This window comes from Ambystoma mexicanum, chromosome 2q (assembly GCF_040938575.1).
Source record: "Ambystoma mexicanum isolate Mex_15411 chromosome 2q, UKY_AmexF1_1, whole genome shotgun sequence".
NCBI classification, from domain to species: domain Eukaryota; kingdom Metazoa; phylum Chordata; class Amphibia; order Caudata; family Ambystomatidae; genus Ambystoma; species Ambystoma mexicanum.
Window position 1 is genome coordinate 431,230,558 of NC_090924.1, and position 17,022 is coordinate 431,247,579.

A 17,022-nucleotide genomic window follows, 5' to 3' on the forward strand; every position below is an offset into this window, starting at 1 on the left:
AAAGCCATCAGCTGGCCCTAGTTGCTTTCCTACTTCAGTGCAAGGCAAGACCGCGCTGATGCTGACTGACAACACAGTGGCCTTCTACCTCAACAAAGTGGGTAGTATAGGGTCTTTGTGTCTGAGTAGAGAAACAATGCAACTGTGGTTCTGGGCTCTTGAGAATGTGCATCTGACAGCGGCACATCTCGTTGGGAAGGTGAAAGTCATAATGGATGCCTTGAGCAGGCAGTCTTTGGCCTCCCATGACTGGGAGCTCTGTCAGGCAGTCCTGGAGAAGATTTACTCCAAGTGGGTTGAGGGTGCAGGGAGGATGGACTCCTCAGGTGCACCTCTTTGCTTCAAGTGTGAACAGGAAGTGCAAATTGTTTTTCTGCAGGGAATTTCCGCGACAGGAAGCTCTAGGGGATACATTGACAGTTGAGTGGACATTAGAAAGAACAGATACACTCTGTGCTGAAGGTATGAGGGAGGGCAGATGGGCATATCCAGCAACTCCAGATACCACGTTCTCCCGGCCGAGTCCAGAGCTATCAAAATCAACATAGACCCGAACAGGCGCAGCCTTCTGAGAACCAGCGGGATGACCAGGATCAGCAGGAAAGCATAGTGGAGGTCAAACGTCCAGTTGACCGTCAAAGCGTCCCCAGACCTGACCGCACACCACTTTGTGTGTTGAGGTAGTGCATGGCCACTATGCTGTCCATCAGGACCAACATAGACTTATCTTTTACAAAAGGGAAGAAGGCATCCAGGTCCAGCCTAACTGGCCTCAATTCCAGCAGGTTCATGTATACGACAGACTCAGAGGGAGATGTCATGATGCCCGCTCCGGGGGAGCCGGTTCAAGCCCTGCGTCCCCGAAAGCGGACATCCAGTCCCCAAGGAAGGACCCAGCAACCCCATATAGGGGCCCTTTGGACAGTGTCCTGGCGCCTATGGGGCCAGGCTCATAAAAGACATCAGTCCTGGCGCCAAAGGCGCCAGGCTCATTATGGGAGTGCTTGGGTGCACTTACCTGATGCAGACCATGCTGCAGGATCCCGGCCTCCTTGAGGCCTGAAAGGAACTACTTTACCTGTGGGACTAATTTACCATCCGGGCGTGGTCGGGGAAGGATACATACCTGGAACTTCTTTCAAGGCTATTTAAACCCCACCCAAAGAGCCACACGTGCTTCGCGTTGTTCTGCATCTAGCAGCTGGACGCTCACCGTGTCTGCTCCTGCATCCTGACTTCTGCCACGCCTGCCAGCATCCTGGATCACCTGCAAAGGAAGAGAAGAAGAGAACAGAAGAAGAAAAAGTCCTTACCTGCTAAATCCGCAATTACCAAAAAATGCTCATTAAAGACTTACCTGATTTCTACAAGGATTTCACCTCTCATCTCGGGTCGGTGCCTGTTCCCCGGCATTCCGTACCCCGGCCCCTATGGGGAAAAAGACACTAGCATTAGTACATTAATGCATGGACACAAGGGGAACCTCTTATCAAAAAACTTACCTGGAAGCCAAGCAAGTTTGGTTCTCACCAATCCGAAAATCCAGTGAAGTAACTGGATACCAACGCGCCCCTGCATCAGAAGCAGGATGGAGAGCTCGTCCTTCCAGACCCTAAGGTGAGACGCTACGGGGAATCACAGAAGGGTTTCGAGGAGGGTGAGAGGGGAAAGTGGGAGGCCGATTGCATTACCCCGCAGACAGTTAATCCCCTATTTTCGCCTACAGAAGGATACTTCTGCGAGCCAGACAAGCCAGATTTGGGGGCCCGGTCCAGTCCGTCTTCCGAACCCTGCACATCACCTTACAAGAGGTCACAGCAGCGCGGACCAGGCCAGCGCCTCCGTGGGAGTCAGGTGAGCGTTACAGGAGACCACAGTCTGCTCACCGTCTGACGCACCAAATGAGTGCCCTAACCCTTTAAGCAAGCATACGTGACCACCATTACTTGAGGCCAGGATTGCCGAAACAATGTACCCTTTAAAAGGTTGTCTTGCCGGGACCACCAGAATGCAGGAGGCCATGAGACCCAATCTGAGGAGACTTGCCACCTCTGTCAGCAGCTGGATGCTGAAGAAAAACCGAACGGCAGGACTTTAAACTAGTAATGTCAGCCTACACCGAATATCAGATGCCTCCTGTGCTTCACATGAATAGGTACGAGGAATATGGCATCCTGAAGGTCCAGTGACACCAACCAATCTTGCAGATTGAGGGCTTGGAGGATCTGGGCCACAGTTGCTATCTTGAATTTGTCCTTGTATAATTAAAGATTCAGCCGCCTCAAATCCAAGGAGGGATGTAAGCCCCCATCCTCCTTCAGAACCAGAAAACAGATTGAGTACCATCCCCTTCCTTATTAAGACCCCTTAACCAGCTCGATCTCTCCCGTTGCCAGAAGTTGACGGGACTTCCTCCAAATTAGGGGATCGGGAAGCAAAGTGGAGTTTAGATGAGGATGATATGAAGGGCGCTGACCTGGAAGCCCCAAGCGTTTATATGGTGCCGAACCATTTCAGAGCCGAAATTCCCCCTCCAACTAGGGACTAGCGAGGATGTTCTCCTGGGGTGGCCGAAGGGACTGTAGAGGTGGCAATTTCACCTCTACCGCTGATGAAACAGCAGGTTTTCTCACTAACTGTGGCAGCCTATCCTCTCCCATGTGGGGCATAGGAGGCAGAAGACCGAAAACCTTGACCTCGCTGGGTGGTTATAAAGGTTGAACAGCCGGGCCCAAAAACGTGACTGTGGCCTGCATTGACGCCTGTAGCACCAAGCTCTCTGGAGATGCATGAGTGGATAGAAAAGTTGCGTCTGAAGGAGCTGGGTGTTGTTTCCTTCCGTCTACTGTCAGAACGGATGCAGGATTCTCCCAGGCTTCCATCACTGGGGCCTCAACTGCTACAATGAAGGGAATTAAAGTCTCTTTTTTGGGCCCTTAATCCAGGATGTCATTACGTTTGCAATTAAATGTAGGAAAGAAGCCTGGGGTCTTCCCACAGTCGGTGCTGGTAGGATGTTCAGCTCCAGAGAAGTACCAAGTCCACTGGGTGCTTGAAGTTCTGAAGCCAGCTTCAATAAACCCTCTCCCTCGCCATAGAAAGAATTCGGGAAGTTCCTCACTTCTCAATGGCATATGAACTGCATCCCAAAGGGAATGGGGTCTACTTCCCCGACAATGATTTGACACATCTTTTACATAAAAGACTCCAAAGAAAGTGGAGAGCATTCAAGTGGGGCTTCCGCACCGAGATGCACTGACGCCAAAGTAGAGGGAACTGGTGCTGAGGTCTTGACGCACGAAGATGGAGCCTGACGTGCCAGGTTGGGTCCTCGACCATGGGAGTCTTTAGGGCAGGGATTGCGGACTCTTGCTGAGTCCCTGCTGGCTTGATCAAGCGTGGTGGGCCCGGACAGTGCCAAAAGCGGCACCAGGGCCTTGGCAAAGATGTTGAGCATCTTCTACTTAAAGGCTTCCAACGGTGTCCGGACATTTGGTCGAAAGACATTTGGTCGAAAACTAAATGGTCGAATTTTTTAAAAATTTATATATATATATTTTTTAGGTTTTAGTTTAGGGAAAAAAGGGTTTTTTAGAAAAAAAGGGGGCTGGGGGGAACCCCTCCCAAAAAAAATAAAAAAAAAAAAAATAAAAAAAAATTCGACCATTTGTCTTTCGACCAAATGGTTTCGATCAAATGTCTTGTCGACCATTTTTTTTTCGACGAAATGTCTGGTAACCGCTTCCAACTCCTCCAGAGTGGAGGATTGGGTCGGAAACAGCACCTGTGGTGTTGCCTCTGGGGAACTCTTGGAGTAGTGGCTCCTCTTTTCGAAGCGTGGTAGCGGGAGGAACTGCTCAGCGAGCGGGACCTCTTGCGGTGCTTCTTCCTCTCTTTGCAGGCCGGAGACCTGGCTTCAGACCAACACTCTGTGCCCCGCAACTTATCTCTTGACTTCATCTTTCAATTTGTGGAAAAAGGTAACTAGTATAGTGACCAATTCTAGAGGGCATTCAGGTGCATGGATTGGCACAACCCGTAGTCCTGGGTGTTTGTTTCTCACCTAGGCTACACAAACAAATCCTATGGGGATCAAAAATCTACATTGCCAGCTGCAATCAGCACAGTTCTTGGCCTTTGTAGGGTTGGTAAATATTTTCGCAAAAAACAAAATAGCATTATCCCATAGCGATTCGAGAGCATGGAAAAACGAACCAAGGTCAGAGCGCCTCAATATATACTGGCACAAAGTCATGTTCTGCAGAAGCGCATCGGGAGGAGCTAATGTAGAGCCTTCGCTGTGCCCTCTGATGCTGGAAAGGTTTACAGAAAACAGCTGCACTGGGATATAATTATCACAGATGAGGAATCTGTAGGAGGAAGGATTCCATTAGAACTCCAATCTCTTGTTACAGAGTTGACCCTTTATCTACAAGACCATGTTTCTTTTTCTACACCCAAACATCCACTTGAAGTAGAGCAGGGCAACTCACTTGCATCCGGCAGCATCCCTTCTCCCTACTCACTCACAACATATTAATAAATTCAGTTTAGAAAATATCAAGTGCCTCACCGAAGACTCATCTGGGTAATTCCCAAACAGCTGGTGTAGCGGCTGGGACATTAATGGGTTCGTCCAGCCAGCAGCTTCTTCCAGCAGGTCATCCTTCCTTGGGCTGTCAGAAGAGCAGACCTCCAGGCTCTCCTAAACAAGGAAGGCACAAGGGAAATTATTGTGAGTTCTTGGCAGCAACCTCTCTGTTACGTAATGCAGTTATATTTGTGCCTCTCCACACTGTCCCCTCAATAGGCTCCCTGAATTCTACACAACCACTTCTAAGGAGATGGGATGCAGAGGGATGCTCAACCCTGCGCGACAAAATGTATATGGCAGATAGATCTATCTCTCCCATCATTTCAAAAGTACTTTCACTTCTATGTGGTGGATTCTTCATGTAAGCGACTCCTGAAGTGGCTGTTTCTTACAATTGCTGAGGTGTTTGTTCTATGGGGATTGCTGGATTAGTTCCCCTTTCCAAGGCAAATCACCCAAGCAATGTGCTCCAGAGGAATTGTCTTGCAGATGAAGAAAAGAGTACTCTTACCCTACGATGGGGTTTTGGTTTCCCTTAATTTACCGGATTTCTCTCTGCTTCCAAGGGTTATCATTGTCAAAATAATATACCTCACACCCTCTTACCAGGAGAGGCCAACAATGGGTGCAGAACAATGTTTCTTCCATAATCTATTCACTAATCACACTCCTCAAACCAAATAACATTATGATTTTCCCAAGGACTCTCAGCATCAATTTATATCACACAAGCACCTGAACAATTGCCAAAATCACAAGCAATGGCATTAACTTCACAATGTCTACTCTGGAACCTACAGATGAATCGCTCCCTAACCCCGAAAAGAATCCAAGAGCTATGCAGCCACCCAATAGAATCGTGCAATATTGCTAGCTAATGGCTTAGTCATGCTCTGAAGAGAGGCCCAATTACCTTTTGTGAGTGGTTATTTGTGTCCACGTCCTGTAGAGAGAGGGACGTTTCTACCAGAGCTTCATCACCAGGGTCACCTTTAAGGTCTACTGTCGACCCTCTATCAATAGCATGGCTTGACCTGGATGACAGCTGAGATGCCATGGATGGAGAGGACAATGAAGACGTGGCATGGGCAGTTAATATGTCAAGGGAAGGAGAGGACGGTAAGGGTACAGCAGGAAATGTTGATGACGTTAAGCTGAGAGAGCAAGGTGAGGTTGCCACAGGAGAGGCTGAAGCAGGTGTTGTAGGAGCCGTGGAAAAAGTCAGGCCAGGTGAATCTGGCAATACTGCCATATGGGAAGTGGGACTTGACGAGGACAGAGACGATGAAGATGCAAAGGAGGCTGAGTCTGAACATGCCACAGTGGGAGAGTCTGAGAAAACTACACTGGGCTTAACTTTTCTCCTAGCCCCACCGACAGGAACCGAGGTAGGGCTCCGATAGGCAGAAAGGGGAGTAGAGTGCCCTGGTGAGCGGTGGTCACATGATTGGTTGCCAAAGGAGTCCTTTTTGATCACTAGACTGTCACCCTGTTCATTGCTGAGGCACACTTGCTCCAGGTTGCAGACATGTTCTACAGACTTTGGTTCCCCAGTAGATAATTGTAGACTATTCATATCTGTTGCCAGTGCATCACTGATATCCTTCCTGTAGCGTGCTTGGGTTGGATGCTCCCCCATTGTCAAACAAACATTTGCATTATTGTTTGCCAATTCCTTACCAGGTTCTTTAGTTTCTCTCATGTTAACAACATCCCTGTGAGGTATCTTCACTAAAGATCCTTGCTCCAGGTTGTTCTTTCTTTCAATGGGCGCGACAGGCTCCTTCATCTCAGACTGGCACAGTGGAGAAGCTGTACCTGAAACAAGCGCATGGTCAACAATTTCCATTTGTGACTTAGAAATCCTTGATTCACCTGCCGCAAACACTCCTGCAGACTCAACAACCGTTTCAACAGGCTCTTGCAAAATTAACGTGCTGACCTCTGTTGCAGCTGGACAAACTTCAAACAAGTCTTTCTGTGCTCCAAGAGTTGAAGTCTGCTGTGGAAATGATTGCATTACTCTTGCTGCTGCCAACGGCTCCTCAGCTTGATATACCTGGGTCTCCTCTGGCACATCTAGCTGTCCAAGTGGTAAAATGTGATCCTTCAGGGCCTCATCTGCATCATGGTCCTTCTGAATTCTCAAAGAGATTTCTGGTTTCTTCAGTGGTGATGTAGATACTTTAGAATTCTCTGCTTGTCCCACTTTGCTTTGCTTGCCTTGCACCGTCAGGCTCTCAAACTTCAACAATTGTGGCATGAAGCATGGAGGATACCCATTTTCTTTTAATTCATTGTCAATTTCCAATTCATTTTCTTGCTCAGACTCTCTCACTGTGGTCTCGGACTTCCCTGGCGGGGACATGGGATCCATCTGTTGTGTTGCTTTTTCGTCTTCAAGATCCGTCTTCAAGTTTAACATAGTCAATGGCTTCTCTAAAGCTCCAAATGACACATATGATTCCCCCAGCTGGTCCACTTTATCCTCATTGTCCACTTTATACTCCTTTTCAAGTATTACCCTTAATAGCGATAAAGGAGCATTTGTGTTCTCTACTGCTGTCTCGGGCTTTTGTGATGGTGACATTGGCTCCTTCAGTTTCATCATGCTATCTACTTCATGTTTCTGATCAAAAATCAAGATAGTCTCTCCCTTCCCTGGCGGTGATCGGATCAACCTAGAATCCTCTGGTTTGTCTTCTCCATGGCTGCTACCAAGCCCAATTGTGGTGTCTATCTTCTGTGACAGTTGTAACAGGACCCCTGACTTCTCCACTTCGTTTGTATCATGGCTCTTCTGAGTTTCCAGATAGGTAGTTTCCTGAACAGGTGAGCTGCTAACATTGTTTGGCATGCTTGGAGCCGATGTGTGATTTTTGCTTGGTGTGACAGACTGCTTTATCGCAGATTCCTCAGACGTGACAATGAAGTCAGGGACTGAAAGAAGAAAGAAAAACAACAAAAGAGAAAAATCAGTTTGAATATCAATTGTACAACACACAGGGATGGAAGACTAACGAGGGAATTCTTTACAGTAACACCTTTTGATTTCTCCAATCTAGGGTTCCCTCCAATGAAAATGCATCTATGAAACAACAAAATGTGCATGCAAATGTTATCTTTATTACCTTCTAATGGACATTATATAATTGTAGCTCTGCTGATCAACCACCCTTTAATATTTCCACAGATTTCTTAGACAAATGGCGCACTTCTCCTTTGTGTGTCAGATATAACATGCCACACGGGACACAAACTATCCACTGTGAAATGAGAAAGGCAATGTAGACATATTGCTGTAGGTAGGAAGCTGGTACTCAAAGCTGGTCACAAACCTTACCGGGATGTAACTATGATGACTTCACTCTAGCTCAGAGATGTTAGAGGTAAATATAGCGTGTATTAAACAGAATCTTGGAGCTCAGACAATTGGACTTGACTTATGCGCTGTGGGGACCGAGAAGTATGATCTGGTGTTAGGAAGGCCTTTTTTTAATTTTCCTTCCATTGACATCCACAAATCTTCCAGCTATCTGCTATGGCATGAGCCCTGTACTGACCTTTGTAGGTAAGTAAAGTCTTTTTGCTTTACTTCCCTAGCTCGACTCACTTATTTTGGGGGCACTGATTAACCAATATGGTTACCAGTGTAGGGGGACTTTGTCGCCTGTAGAAGATTCCTGTATTAATTAACTGTACCACACATCACCTGTAGTCGGAATCAGGAGACAAACACAGTGGCAATTTGCCTGAATGGCTTCTTTTATTCTTTAACAAAAACAAGGCCTAAGGTGCTGTGCTAAGAAAAGACGTAAAAATTGTGCTCATCAGGATGTCTTATATAAATTAAGTCCTCCATGCAGAATCCTCTTCTACCCTACGTTATTTCCCTACCATTACAAAGGAACATCATAAATCCAACAAAGACAAACTTTGGGCCATTGCACTCCCATGCACCGGGTGTGCTTTATTTCTCAACTCGGGTCTATCAGAAGGGCTTTATCCATTCTAGTTTGGGAATCATTCAGTCTCTATTGCCTGGTGCTTTTCTCCGATAGGGGTTATGTTTCTCTCCCACCCCAGGGTTTCTACTTTTCCTGCTAAGGGACTACTTTCTCATATACCCGCTCGTAAACTCGTCTCACTCTTGTCACCCACTTCAGGATTTTTCCTTGCAGTTGGCGTCTCTTGGTATTATCCTCACATTTGGGGTTTCCTGGTTTTCACCCTACCTTGGAGTTTCTTGGTTCTCACCCTGCCTTGGTGTCTCTTTGGGCTCACCTCACCTTGGGGATTGTTGGCTCTTAACCCCCCTTGGGGTTTCTCTGGGATCAACCCGCGTTGCGGCATCTTGGCTCTCACAGCACCTGGGGTCTCTTCATATTCTCCCCGGATTCGGGCTTGTTGGTTCTCACCCCACCTTTGGGCTTGTTGGCTCCTACCCTGCCTTGGGATTTCTTGATATTCATCCTGCCTTGAGGTTTCTTGGTTTTCACCCACCCTTGGGGTCTCTCTGGGGTCTACTCACATTCTGAATTCTCCTTGCTTTGGTTTGGCTGCCCTCCTCACGGTTCCCCAGAGCCACAGTGTATCTTCGTCATCTTGGCAGGACTCCCTGGAAGGGCTGGTGAGTCCCATCTGATGTGGAGCCACTCACAAGATGTATCAACTGGGTTCTGCGTCGGATGCGGTTTGATCTCCCTTTGCTCTGGCTTGCGGCAGGACCCTGGTGGCAGTTTCTCTGCACACAGGTTTCTCTCTCTCCTCCAATCCTCGGGGCTGGGCCCTTCTGACTCCTCACAAGGTGGGTGCTGCAATCTCTCCACAGCGCCAACCGCTTCTTTGAATGCCACAACTGGCATACTCTCGTCTGGCCCTGCCACACCTCCCACAAGGGTCCTGGCTCTCTCGAGCTATACAAGCTTCTCACCCTCTTGCCAACCAAAGCAGCTCGAGCCAAACCAAACCAGCCATTGTAACAGGAAGTTTGAGGTTACATGTTGCAATTCCCCCATAGCCAACAAAGGTATTTTTAAGAGTCGGAGGCAGTGGGGGGAGAAGGATAACGTATCCTTTTCAGGTGATTTCCTGTCCCCTAAGGGGGAGGTCACCCCAGTGGGATTTCACTTGCACTGTTCCCTAGGGTTTGTCAGGTATAGCAGGATCACCTCCTTAGTCCCACACCTTACAGTGAAATGCTGCAGGGGTACTTTGCATCCTTTTATTTTGTAACATTTATGTTAACTTTCCGATGTGTGTAGGACATGCTTGTGGCAGTGGACAAAGTTCTTTTTTTCTGCTGCACATGCGTGCATATATTTATTTTAATCACAAAATGGATACATTGTACTCAAAACAGCCATGCCATGTGGTTTCCACACTGTTCTTTGGCCTTCGCGCCCTGCCTTTTCAGGACAGGAAATGGAATAGAAGGCATGCATGTTTGCTGGATCGGAATCGTACCAGAATGTCGAACTGACAATTGCGAGGGCCGAAAATGCCAACTTTTTTTTGGACCCCTCCCTTTACACCACACATATATATAGGGGGGTATAAAATCTAATATTAATATGGGGGGGACTGCAGGGGGTCTCCCCCCGCATATATATGTGGTGTAAAGGGTTAAAAAAAAAAGGCTGCCTTTTCGGCCGTAGCAATAATCGCATAGATCCGCTGGATTCAGCTTGGATTCCCAGGCAAAGTGAAATTGAGGGTATGTGGGACCTGGCCAGGTATGGGGGGGATTGGAAAACCTTGTCCGAAGAAACATTCAAGCCAGGGGATGTCTGTTGCTGGGCAGACGTGTGGTTTATGGCTGGTCATGAATGGACAGCCGTTAACCTTTGAGGTGAATCGGGGTGCCGCAACCCCCACAGGAGACTTACCCATGACTGCCTTACGGCGATAGCAGTGCTGCCCGCTAGAGCGGGACAGCAACAGCAGGGGCACAACCCACAGCACATGGATACAAAAACGGGGCATCCACCTCTCAGCATGCCTGTGCTGGAACACTGGGAGCTGGGATGGCGGCATGCTGCACGCAGAGATGGAACTGGCTGAGTGACGCTGGCAGAGAGGTGCTGCAGGACATCAGAGGAAAGAACCTAGCCTTTCCCTTCGACAGCACCAGGAAAAGCCCAGGATGTTTGAAAAACCTTAGAGCCTATGGGAGGATCTGAGTTCAAATACCCATAGAGGAACCCGGGGAAACGTAATGGGTATTTAAATTAATAAAATAAAAACTTGAGCACCAAGGACCGGAAAAATAATATTTAAAAGGAGCCCAGGATAAAAGAAAAATAAAGGAAATAAAGTGAAATCCTGATTAAAACAATAGAAGTTCAACTGGTCAATAAGGAGAGAAAGACTATTCGAAGAGGACCAGAGTGGAATCACCCTGCCAGCCAATCCTTTAATCAGGGCTTTCCTCCAATCAGCAGCCCACAGTATGATGAGGAGTCTGGCTATAATAGCAGAGCCAGCTCACTCTGAACTTGTCTCAGTCAGATACCAGTTTCCTGTATTTCTCTCTAGATGCTGGTGAATGGAAGAGGAGCTGTACCCTTAAGTAGGATACGTTGCCTGGGTCAAGGTGCCTCAAAGAGCCTGGAGTACTGCCTAGAAGCTGCCTGAAGAGCCTGGAAGAAAATTGATTCACCCAGAGGGAAGAAGGAAAGTACCCCTGCAGCCCATCTAAGTCTAAAAGGTGGAAGAGCTGTCCTGCCTGAGAAGACACCAAGTCAACCCTTCGATGAGTCCCTGGTAGAGAGACCAGGACAGAAACAAGTCTCCTCAAGATAAGAGAGGCAAAAGCCAAGATCCATGAGGAGGAGAGGGGCAAACCCAGAGATAAGACCCTGGTAGAGAGACCAGGACAGAAGCAAGTCCCCCGAAGAGAAGAGTGGAAAAAGCCAAGTGCCCTGAAGAGCAGAGGGACAACCCCTTCAATAAGAACCTGATAAAGAGACCAGGCCAGAGGAAAGTCCCCCGAAGAGAAGAGGGGCAGTATTAAAGGCAGCAGAAGAAAGTGAGCAAGAGAAACTCAGTAGCAAAACTGGAGGTTGGGCAATATACTAAGCAACCTAGAGAGAGAGAGATTATGAGATCTATCAAAGGATTAAGTTAAAGAAGCAAAGCACAGGGTGCAGCAGATCCCTCACCTACAAAGTCCTGCACCTGAAAGGCAACTACAGGTCCCAGTTTGAGTTTTTGCATAAGCAGCCCTGTTTTTTCTCTACCCGAGGAGGCCTGGGAGAAGGCCTCTCTGAATCGATGGACTGAACTGATGGATGCTGTTACTTAAGGGAAGGACTATGCTATTTTCCTCATTTGACCATATTGATTTAGCCACTCTGACAACTCACTATTTTAGGAACACTTGATTCAGGAAACCTTTGTTTTAGGTTGAGGATTAGTTGTGATAGGCAAATTTACTTTATGTATTTGTTAATAATTTGGTCACCTTTATGACTCTATAGATTAAGTGCAAGTTGGTTTGTCTTATTCACACAAGCATTGACTTCTAAACCATTGTGTTTGAACACTTTGCTTTAATCCTCAAACCCCGTTTTGTGTTACGCTTCCTGAATAAATCGTCTTCTTTGGAAAGACCCAATGTCTCAGGCCCTTCTGTTCGCCACATCGTCACACTGTTTGAATGGTGCCATGGTGGGCTGAGGCAGCCGCCTGCCCGAACTTGGGATAAGAAGGATAAATTACTCAGCGTAATGTTCTTTCTATGGATTCATCTCACGCAGATTCCTTATCTGATAGATATCCTCATCCAGCTCTGCTTCTCGGAAACCTTTCAACAGGGGGCGTAGTGGACTTTGACTCAGCCGTCGATCCGTCTTGCTCAGCGCTCGATCGTTGGCTCTGGACATGACGTCCGTGTCGCACATATACCACCTCACTACGCCCCTTACCTCAGTTTCCCCTTTTTTCCCCCGTGCTTGAACGCTGCAGAGGAAAACAATAGGAGACAAGGCTAATCAGCCTGTAAAAAACATGACAATGGGAAACATCCCAAAAGGGGTGAAAGCCCCAAGAATTAGAGAAAAACTGAAAGATTTCTTTCTTTCTTTTCGAAAGGCAAGCAACTAGCCAGATAGGAGCTGTCACCTCAGAGCCATCACCAGGCGTACCTTCGCTTTGCCTGATGCGCCAAGCCATAAGAACTTTCTGAGCAGGGATGGATGGGAGGGGCGATGAGGAATCTGCAGGAGAAGAGTCCATAGAAAGAACATTATGGTAAGTAATTTCTCCTTCTCCTGCAGATTCCTCGTCTGATAGACTCCCCAAGCAGTTATGACAACGGAGGCGGCTAGAAAGTGCTACAGTAGCAGAATTTGCAGAACTGTCCTATAAAAACATGCATCAGACCAGCAGGCAACATCCAGATAATAGTACCTGGTAAAAGTGTGCAAGGACGACCATGTCTTCGCACGACAGATGTCCCTAATGGGAACTCCTCCCTGCAAGGCCGTAGAAGTCGAGATCCCTCTAGTCAAGTGTGCCCTGATGCCGAGAGGAGACTCCCTGCCTGCAGATTGGTAACATTCTGCAATGCAAATAATAATCCAAAGAGACAGATTCTGCTTAGTTACAGCTAGACCCTGGCAGGACCATGAATGGGCCACAAACAGCTTTTCAGAACACAAGTCCTAGCGAGGTAAAAGCTCTAAACGGTGGAACCGCTCCTCCTCAGATGGGTGTGGTGGAGGGTAGACGACTGGTAAATCTATGGACTGAGAAAGGTGGAAATCAGAAACCACTTTCGGAAGAAAAGAAAGCCAGGCAGCATTTTAAGGGAAACCTTTTCCTGAAAAAAATGCAGGAATGGGGTTTGCATCCCAAGGCGTGCAGCTTGTTAACTCTCCTGGCTGAGGTGATCACAACTAAAAAGACTGTTTTCAAAGATAACAGTCTCAAAGAACAGGAATGCATGGGCTCAAATGGGGCCTCCATCAAGAGTGTCAGAGCTAGATTGAAATCCCAGTCTGGGACAACAAAAGGAGTTGGCGGAAACTTATCACAAGGCCCTAGAGCAATTGGACTATAACTGGGTTTGTAAAGCTAGAACCTTGATCCAAGACCTTTTAAGCACAGACACGGCCGCCCAATATCCTTTGACTGTGGTAACCTGAATGCCTGCTGAGGCCAGTGACAGATGGAACTCCCATCTGTCGTGAATCTCCCCCGTCTCTCACCTGAGATCGCTTCTTGCAGGGATCCCCGGGAAGATTCTTCTTGCGGGCGGATCGGATCTTGTACAGGCCGGCACGAGTCTCTCCCGAATCCAGCGTGCGTTCAGCGTTCCAGGATACTCGCGGGTTCAGGACGTCCAGGAAGGAAGACGCGGTCGCAAGGATACGTGGATTCCAGGAACAGGGTGGAAAGAGTGGCAATAATGGTCCAGGAACTTGGATAACATAAGTGTTCGCCAAGCTGCGAAGTACACGTCTAGTCACTACCTGTTGATAGCGTTGAGACGCGCGGGGCCGCGGGGGCATGGCATATTTATGGGACGTACTATGTCCGCCTTGAGGGCTGGTGCGAGGCATGTCACGTGATACGGCCATGTTGGGAGAAACAATGAATGCAAGCCCGCCGCGATAAGGACCAGGAAGTCCAGAAGGGGCGCGTTCTGTGGGTCATGACAGCATGCCTCCTCTGAAAACCTTTTCCACCAGGTTTCCCCGGGTGTATGAGATATCTTCTGAGGAATCGAGGGTTGTTCAGGTTAGAAAGTAGTTCCCAAGTTCTTTCACTAGGAGGATATCCTTTCCACGCAACCAGGTATTGAAGTTGACCCCGTTTATACCTGGAATTGCATATTCTGGATACTTCATATTCCAGTTGGTCGTCCACAACCACGGGACTGAGTCTGCAGGATTTCCGGGAGGATCGGATGTAGGGTTTCAATAAAGAAGTGTGAAAAATTGGGTGAATTTTCTTCCGGGAGTCTGGTAGCTTGAGCCGGAATGAGACTGGGTTGATGACTTCTTTTATGGAAAATGGCCCCTAGTACCGGGGGGCCAATTTGTTTGGTCGTAAATGTCGTGGTAGTAGTTTCGAGGACAACCAGACTTGATCACCGACTGAATAAGAAGGTCCTGGTCTTCTCTTGGAATCCGCGTAACGCTTAGTGTGTGTGTGGGCCTTTTCTAAATGTTCTTTGGCTTCCTTGTGTATGTTGATGGATGAGAGTTTCGATCCAGGAGTCGACGGTAGGTACTGGTGTAGGATGTGGAAGAACAGAAGGTAAAACTGACGGGTGGAATCCTTGACTGCAATAGAAGGGGCTGGTCTTGACTGCTGAGTGATCTGAATTGTTGTAGGCGAATTCAGCCACAGGTATAAGGAGCGACCAATCATCCTGTACCTTGGTGGCAAAACAACGAAGGTATTGTTCCAGGGTCTGATTTACATGTTCCGTAGCTCCATTAGTTTGTGGGTGATAACCTGATGAAAGAGCACGTTGGATTCCTAGAATGCGACAGAGATGTTTCCAGAATTGTGAGGCGTATTGAGGTCCTCGGTCGGATATGATCTAGGAAGGAAGTCCAGGAAGGCGGAAAATGTGTTCCAGGAAGATTCCAGCTAGTTCTGATGAGGATGGTAGTTTGTAAAGGGGTGTAAAATGAGCCATATGAGTGAACAAGTCAATGGTGACCATGATAGTCGTGTATCCCTTGGAAGGTGGTAATTCCACAATGAAGTCTGTAGCGATGAATTCCCATGGCCTCGTCGGTAGTGTAGGTTGCAGTAGGAGACCCGCCGGTCTCTTGTTATCGTGTTTGTTTTGACTGCAGATAGAGCAGGCTCGGATGTACAGTTGTACGTCAGTCTTCATTCTAGGCCACCAAAACTGTCTTTGCATAAGACGGAGAGTGTTGGTGATGCCACGGTGTCCGGAGTGGAGGGTATCGTGGCAGAGGTTTATTATCCTTTGTTGTAGTTTCTGTGTGGGAATGACTAGAGCGTCATCTTTGAACAAATATCCGTCCTTGGTTCTAAGATTCCATGGATTCTTCCTTGAAATATTCTTCCAGAGCTCAGAGGATTGGGTTTGCATCCGGACTTCTTCCAAAAGACTGACTGCTTGAGCTACAAAAATCGTGTGGGTAAACATCTTGGGATAGGCCCGATCTTCAATAGTTTCGTAATCAGGACGTCGAGATAAGGTGTCACCAATTATGTTTTGTGATCCAGGAACATAACTGATGTGGAACTGGTACTGGGCAAAGATGAAGGCCCAACTGGCCTGCCGACTGTTCCTACACTCCAAGGATTGTAGAACTTGAAGGTTTCGATGGTCCGTGCGAACCTGGACTGGATGTCTAGCTCCCAGGAGTAGATGTCGCCATTCTGTGAAGGCTTGGCGGATGGCTAACAGTTCCTTTTCCAAGACGGAATAATGTGTGTCACTGGGAGTCAGGGTTCGTGAAAGGTAAGCAATGGGGTGTTCCAACTTGTCCTCAAATTCTTGCTTCAAGACTGCTCCTATGGCGTAGTTAGACGCATCCGTCTCCACTAGGAATGGCCGATTAATGTCGGGTTGGGCTAGGATGGGGGCTTGAGTAAACACTGTCTTTAGGCGTTGGAATGCCTTGTCTTGAGGTGCAGACCAGAGAAAGGGAGTGTCTTTCTTCAAGAGAGCGATGATCGGTTGAACAATCTCAGAAAAGGTGGGTATGAACTTTCGGTAGAAATTGGCAAGCCCCAGGAAGTGGGAGCCGGCCAAGATAGTATGGCCTTTACCTTCGAATGATCCATACCAATTCCTTCTGGACTAAGGACAAATCCTAGATAATGAACAGAAGTAACGTGAAACAGGCATTTCTCAGGTTTCGCTAGGAGTCTGTGTTCACATAGTCGTTGTAAGACTGCCTTTACATGCTCTTCATACTTTAAAAGGTCCTTAGAGTAAATCAAGATATCGTCCAGGTAGACGATGACGAAGAGAAACAGCATGTCAGAGAACACCCTATCCATGAATCGTTGAAAGACTGCAGGGGCATTAGCAAGTCCAAAGGGCATGACCAGATATTCGAAGTGTCCAAAAGGTGTTCTAAAGGCTGTTTTCCATTCGTCTCCTTCCTTGATACGAATCAGATGATAGGCACCCCTGAGATCCAGTTTCGTGAAGATTACAGCTCCTCTCACTGCTTCCAGGATATCCGAGATCAAGGGTAAGGGGTAGCGGTCCTTGAGGGTGCATTGATTTAATCTCGAGGCAAGGTCTAAGTTCCTTGGTGTCCTTCTTGAGAACAAAGAACAGCAAGGCTCCAGCTGGGTATTTCGATGGTTTTATGGTGCCATTTTCAAGGTTGGTATCAGAGTATTCTCGGAGGGCCTTTTTTTCAGGTTTGGATAGGATAAACATCCTCCCAAAGGGAATCACTGCTGAAGGCTCTGTGTCT

At 47.6% G+C, this 17,022-nt stretch overlaps 1 protein-coding gene across 1 annotated transcript in view; it reads right to left on the reverse strand.

The window, feature by feature from the left end:
- Positions 1–17,022, reverse strand: part of HDAC6 (histone deacetylase 6) — a 1,945,770-nt gene that overhangs the window by 243,742 nt on the left and 1,685,006 nt on the right. The window contains exons 25-26 of the mRNA XM_069647471.1: positions 5,508–7,534; positions 4,574–4,705 (exon numbers count right to left, since the gene is read on the reverse strand). Of these exons, the coding sequence (XP_069503572.1) occupies positions 4,574–4,705; positions 5,508–7,534 (2,159 nt within the window). The remainder of the gene's footprint in view (positions 1–4,573; positions 4,706–5,507; positions 7,535–17,022) is intronic.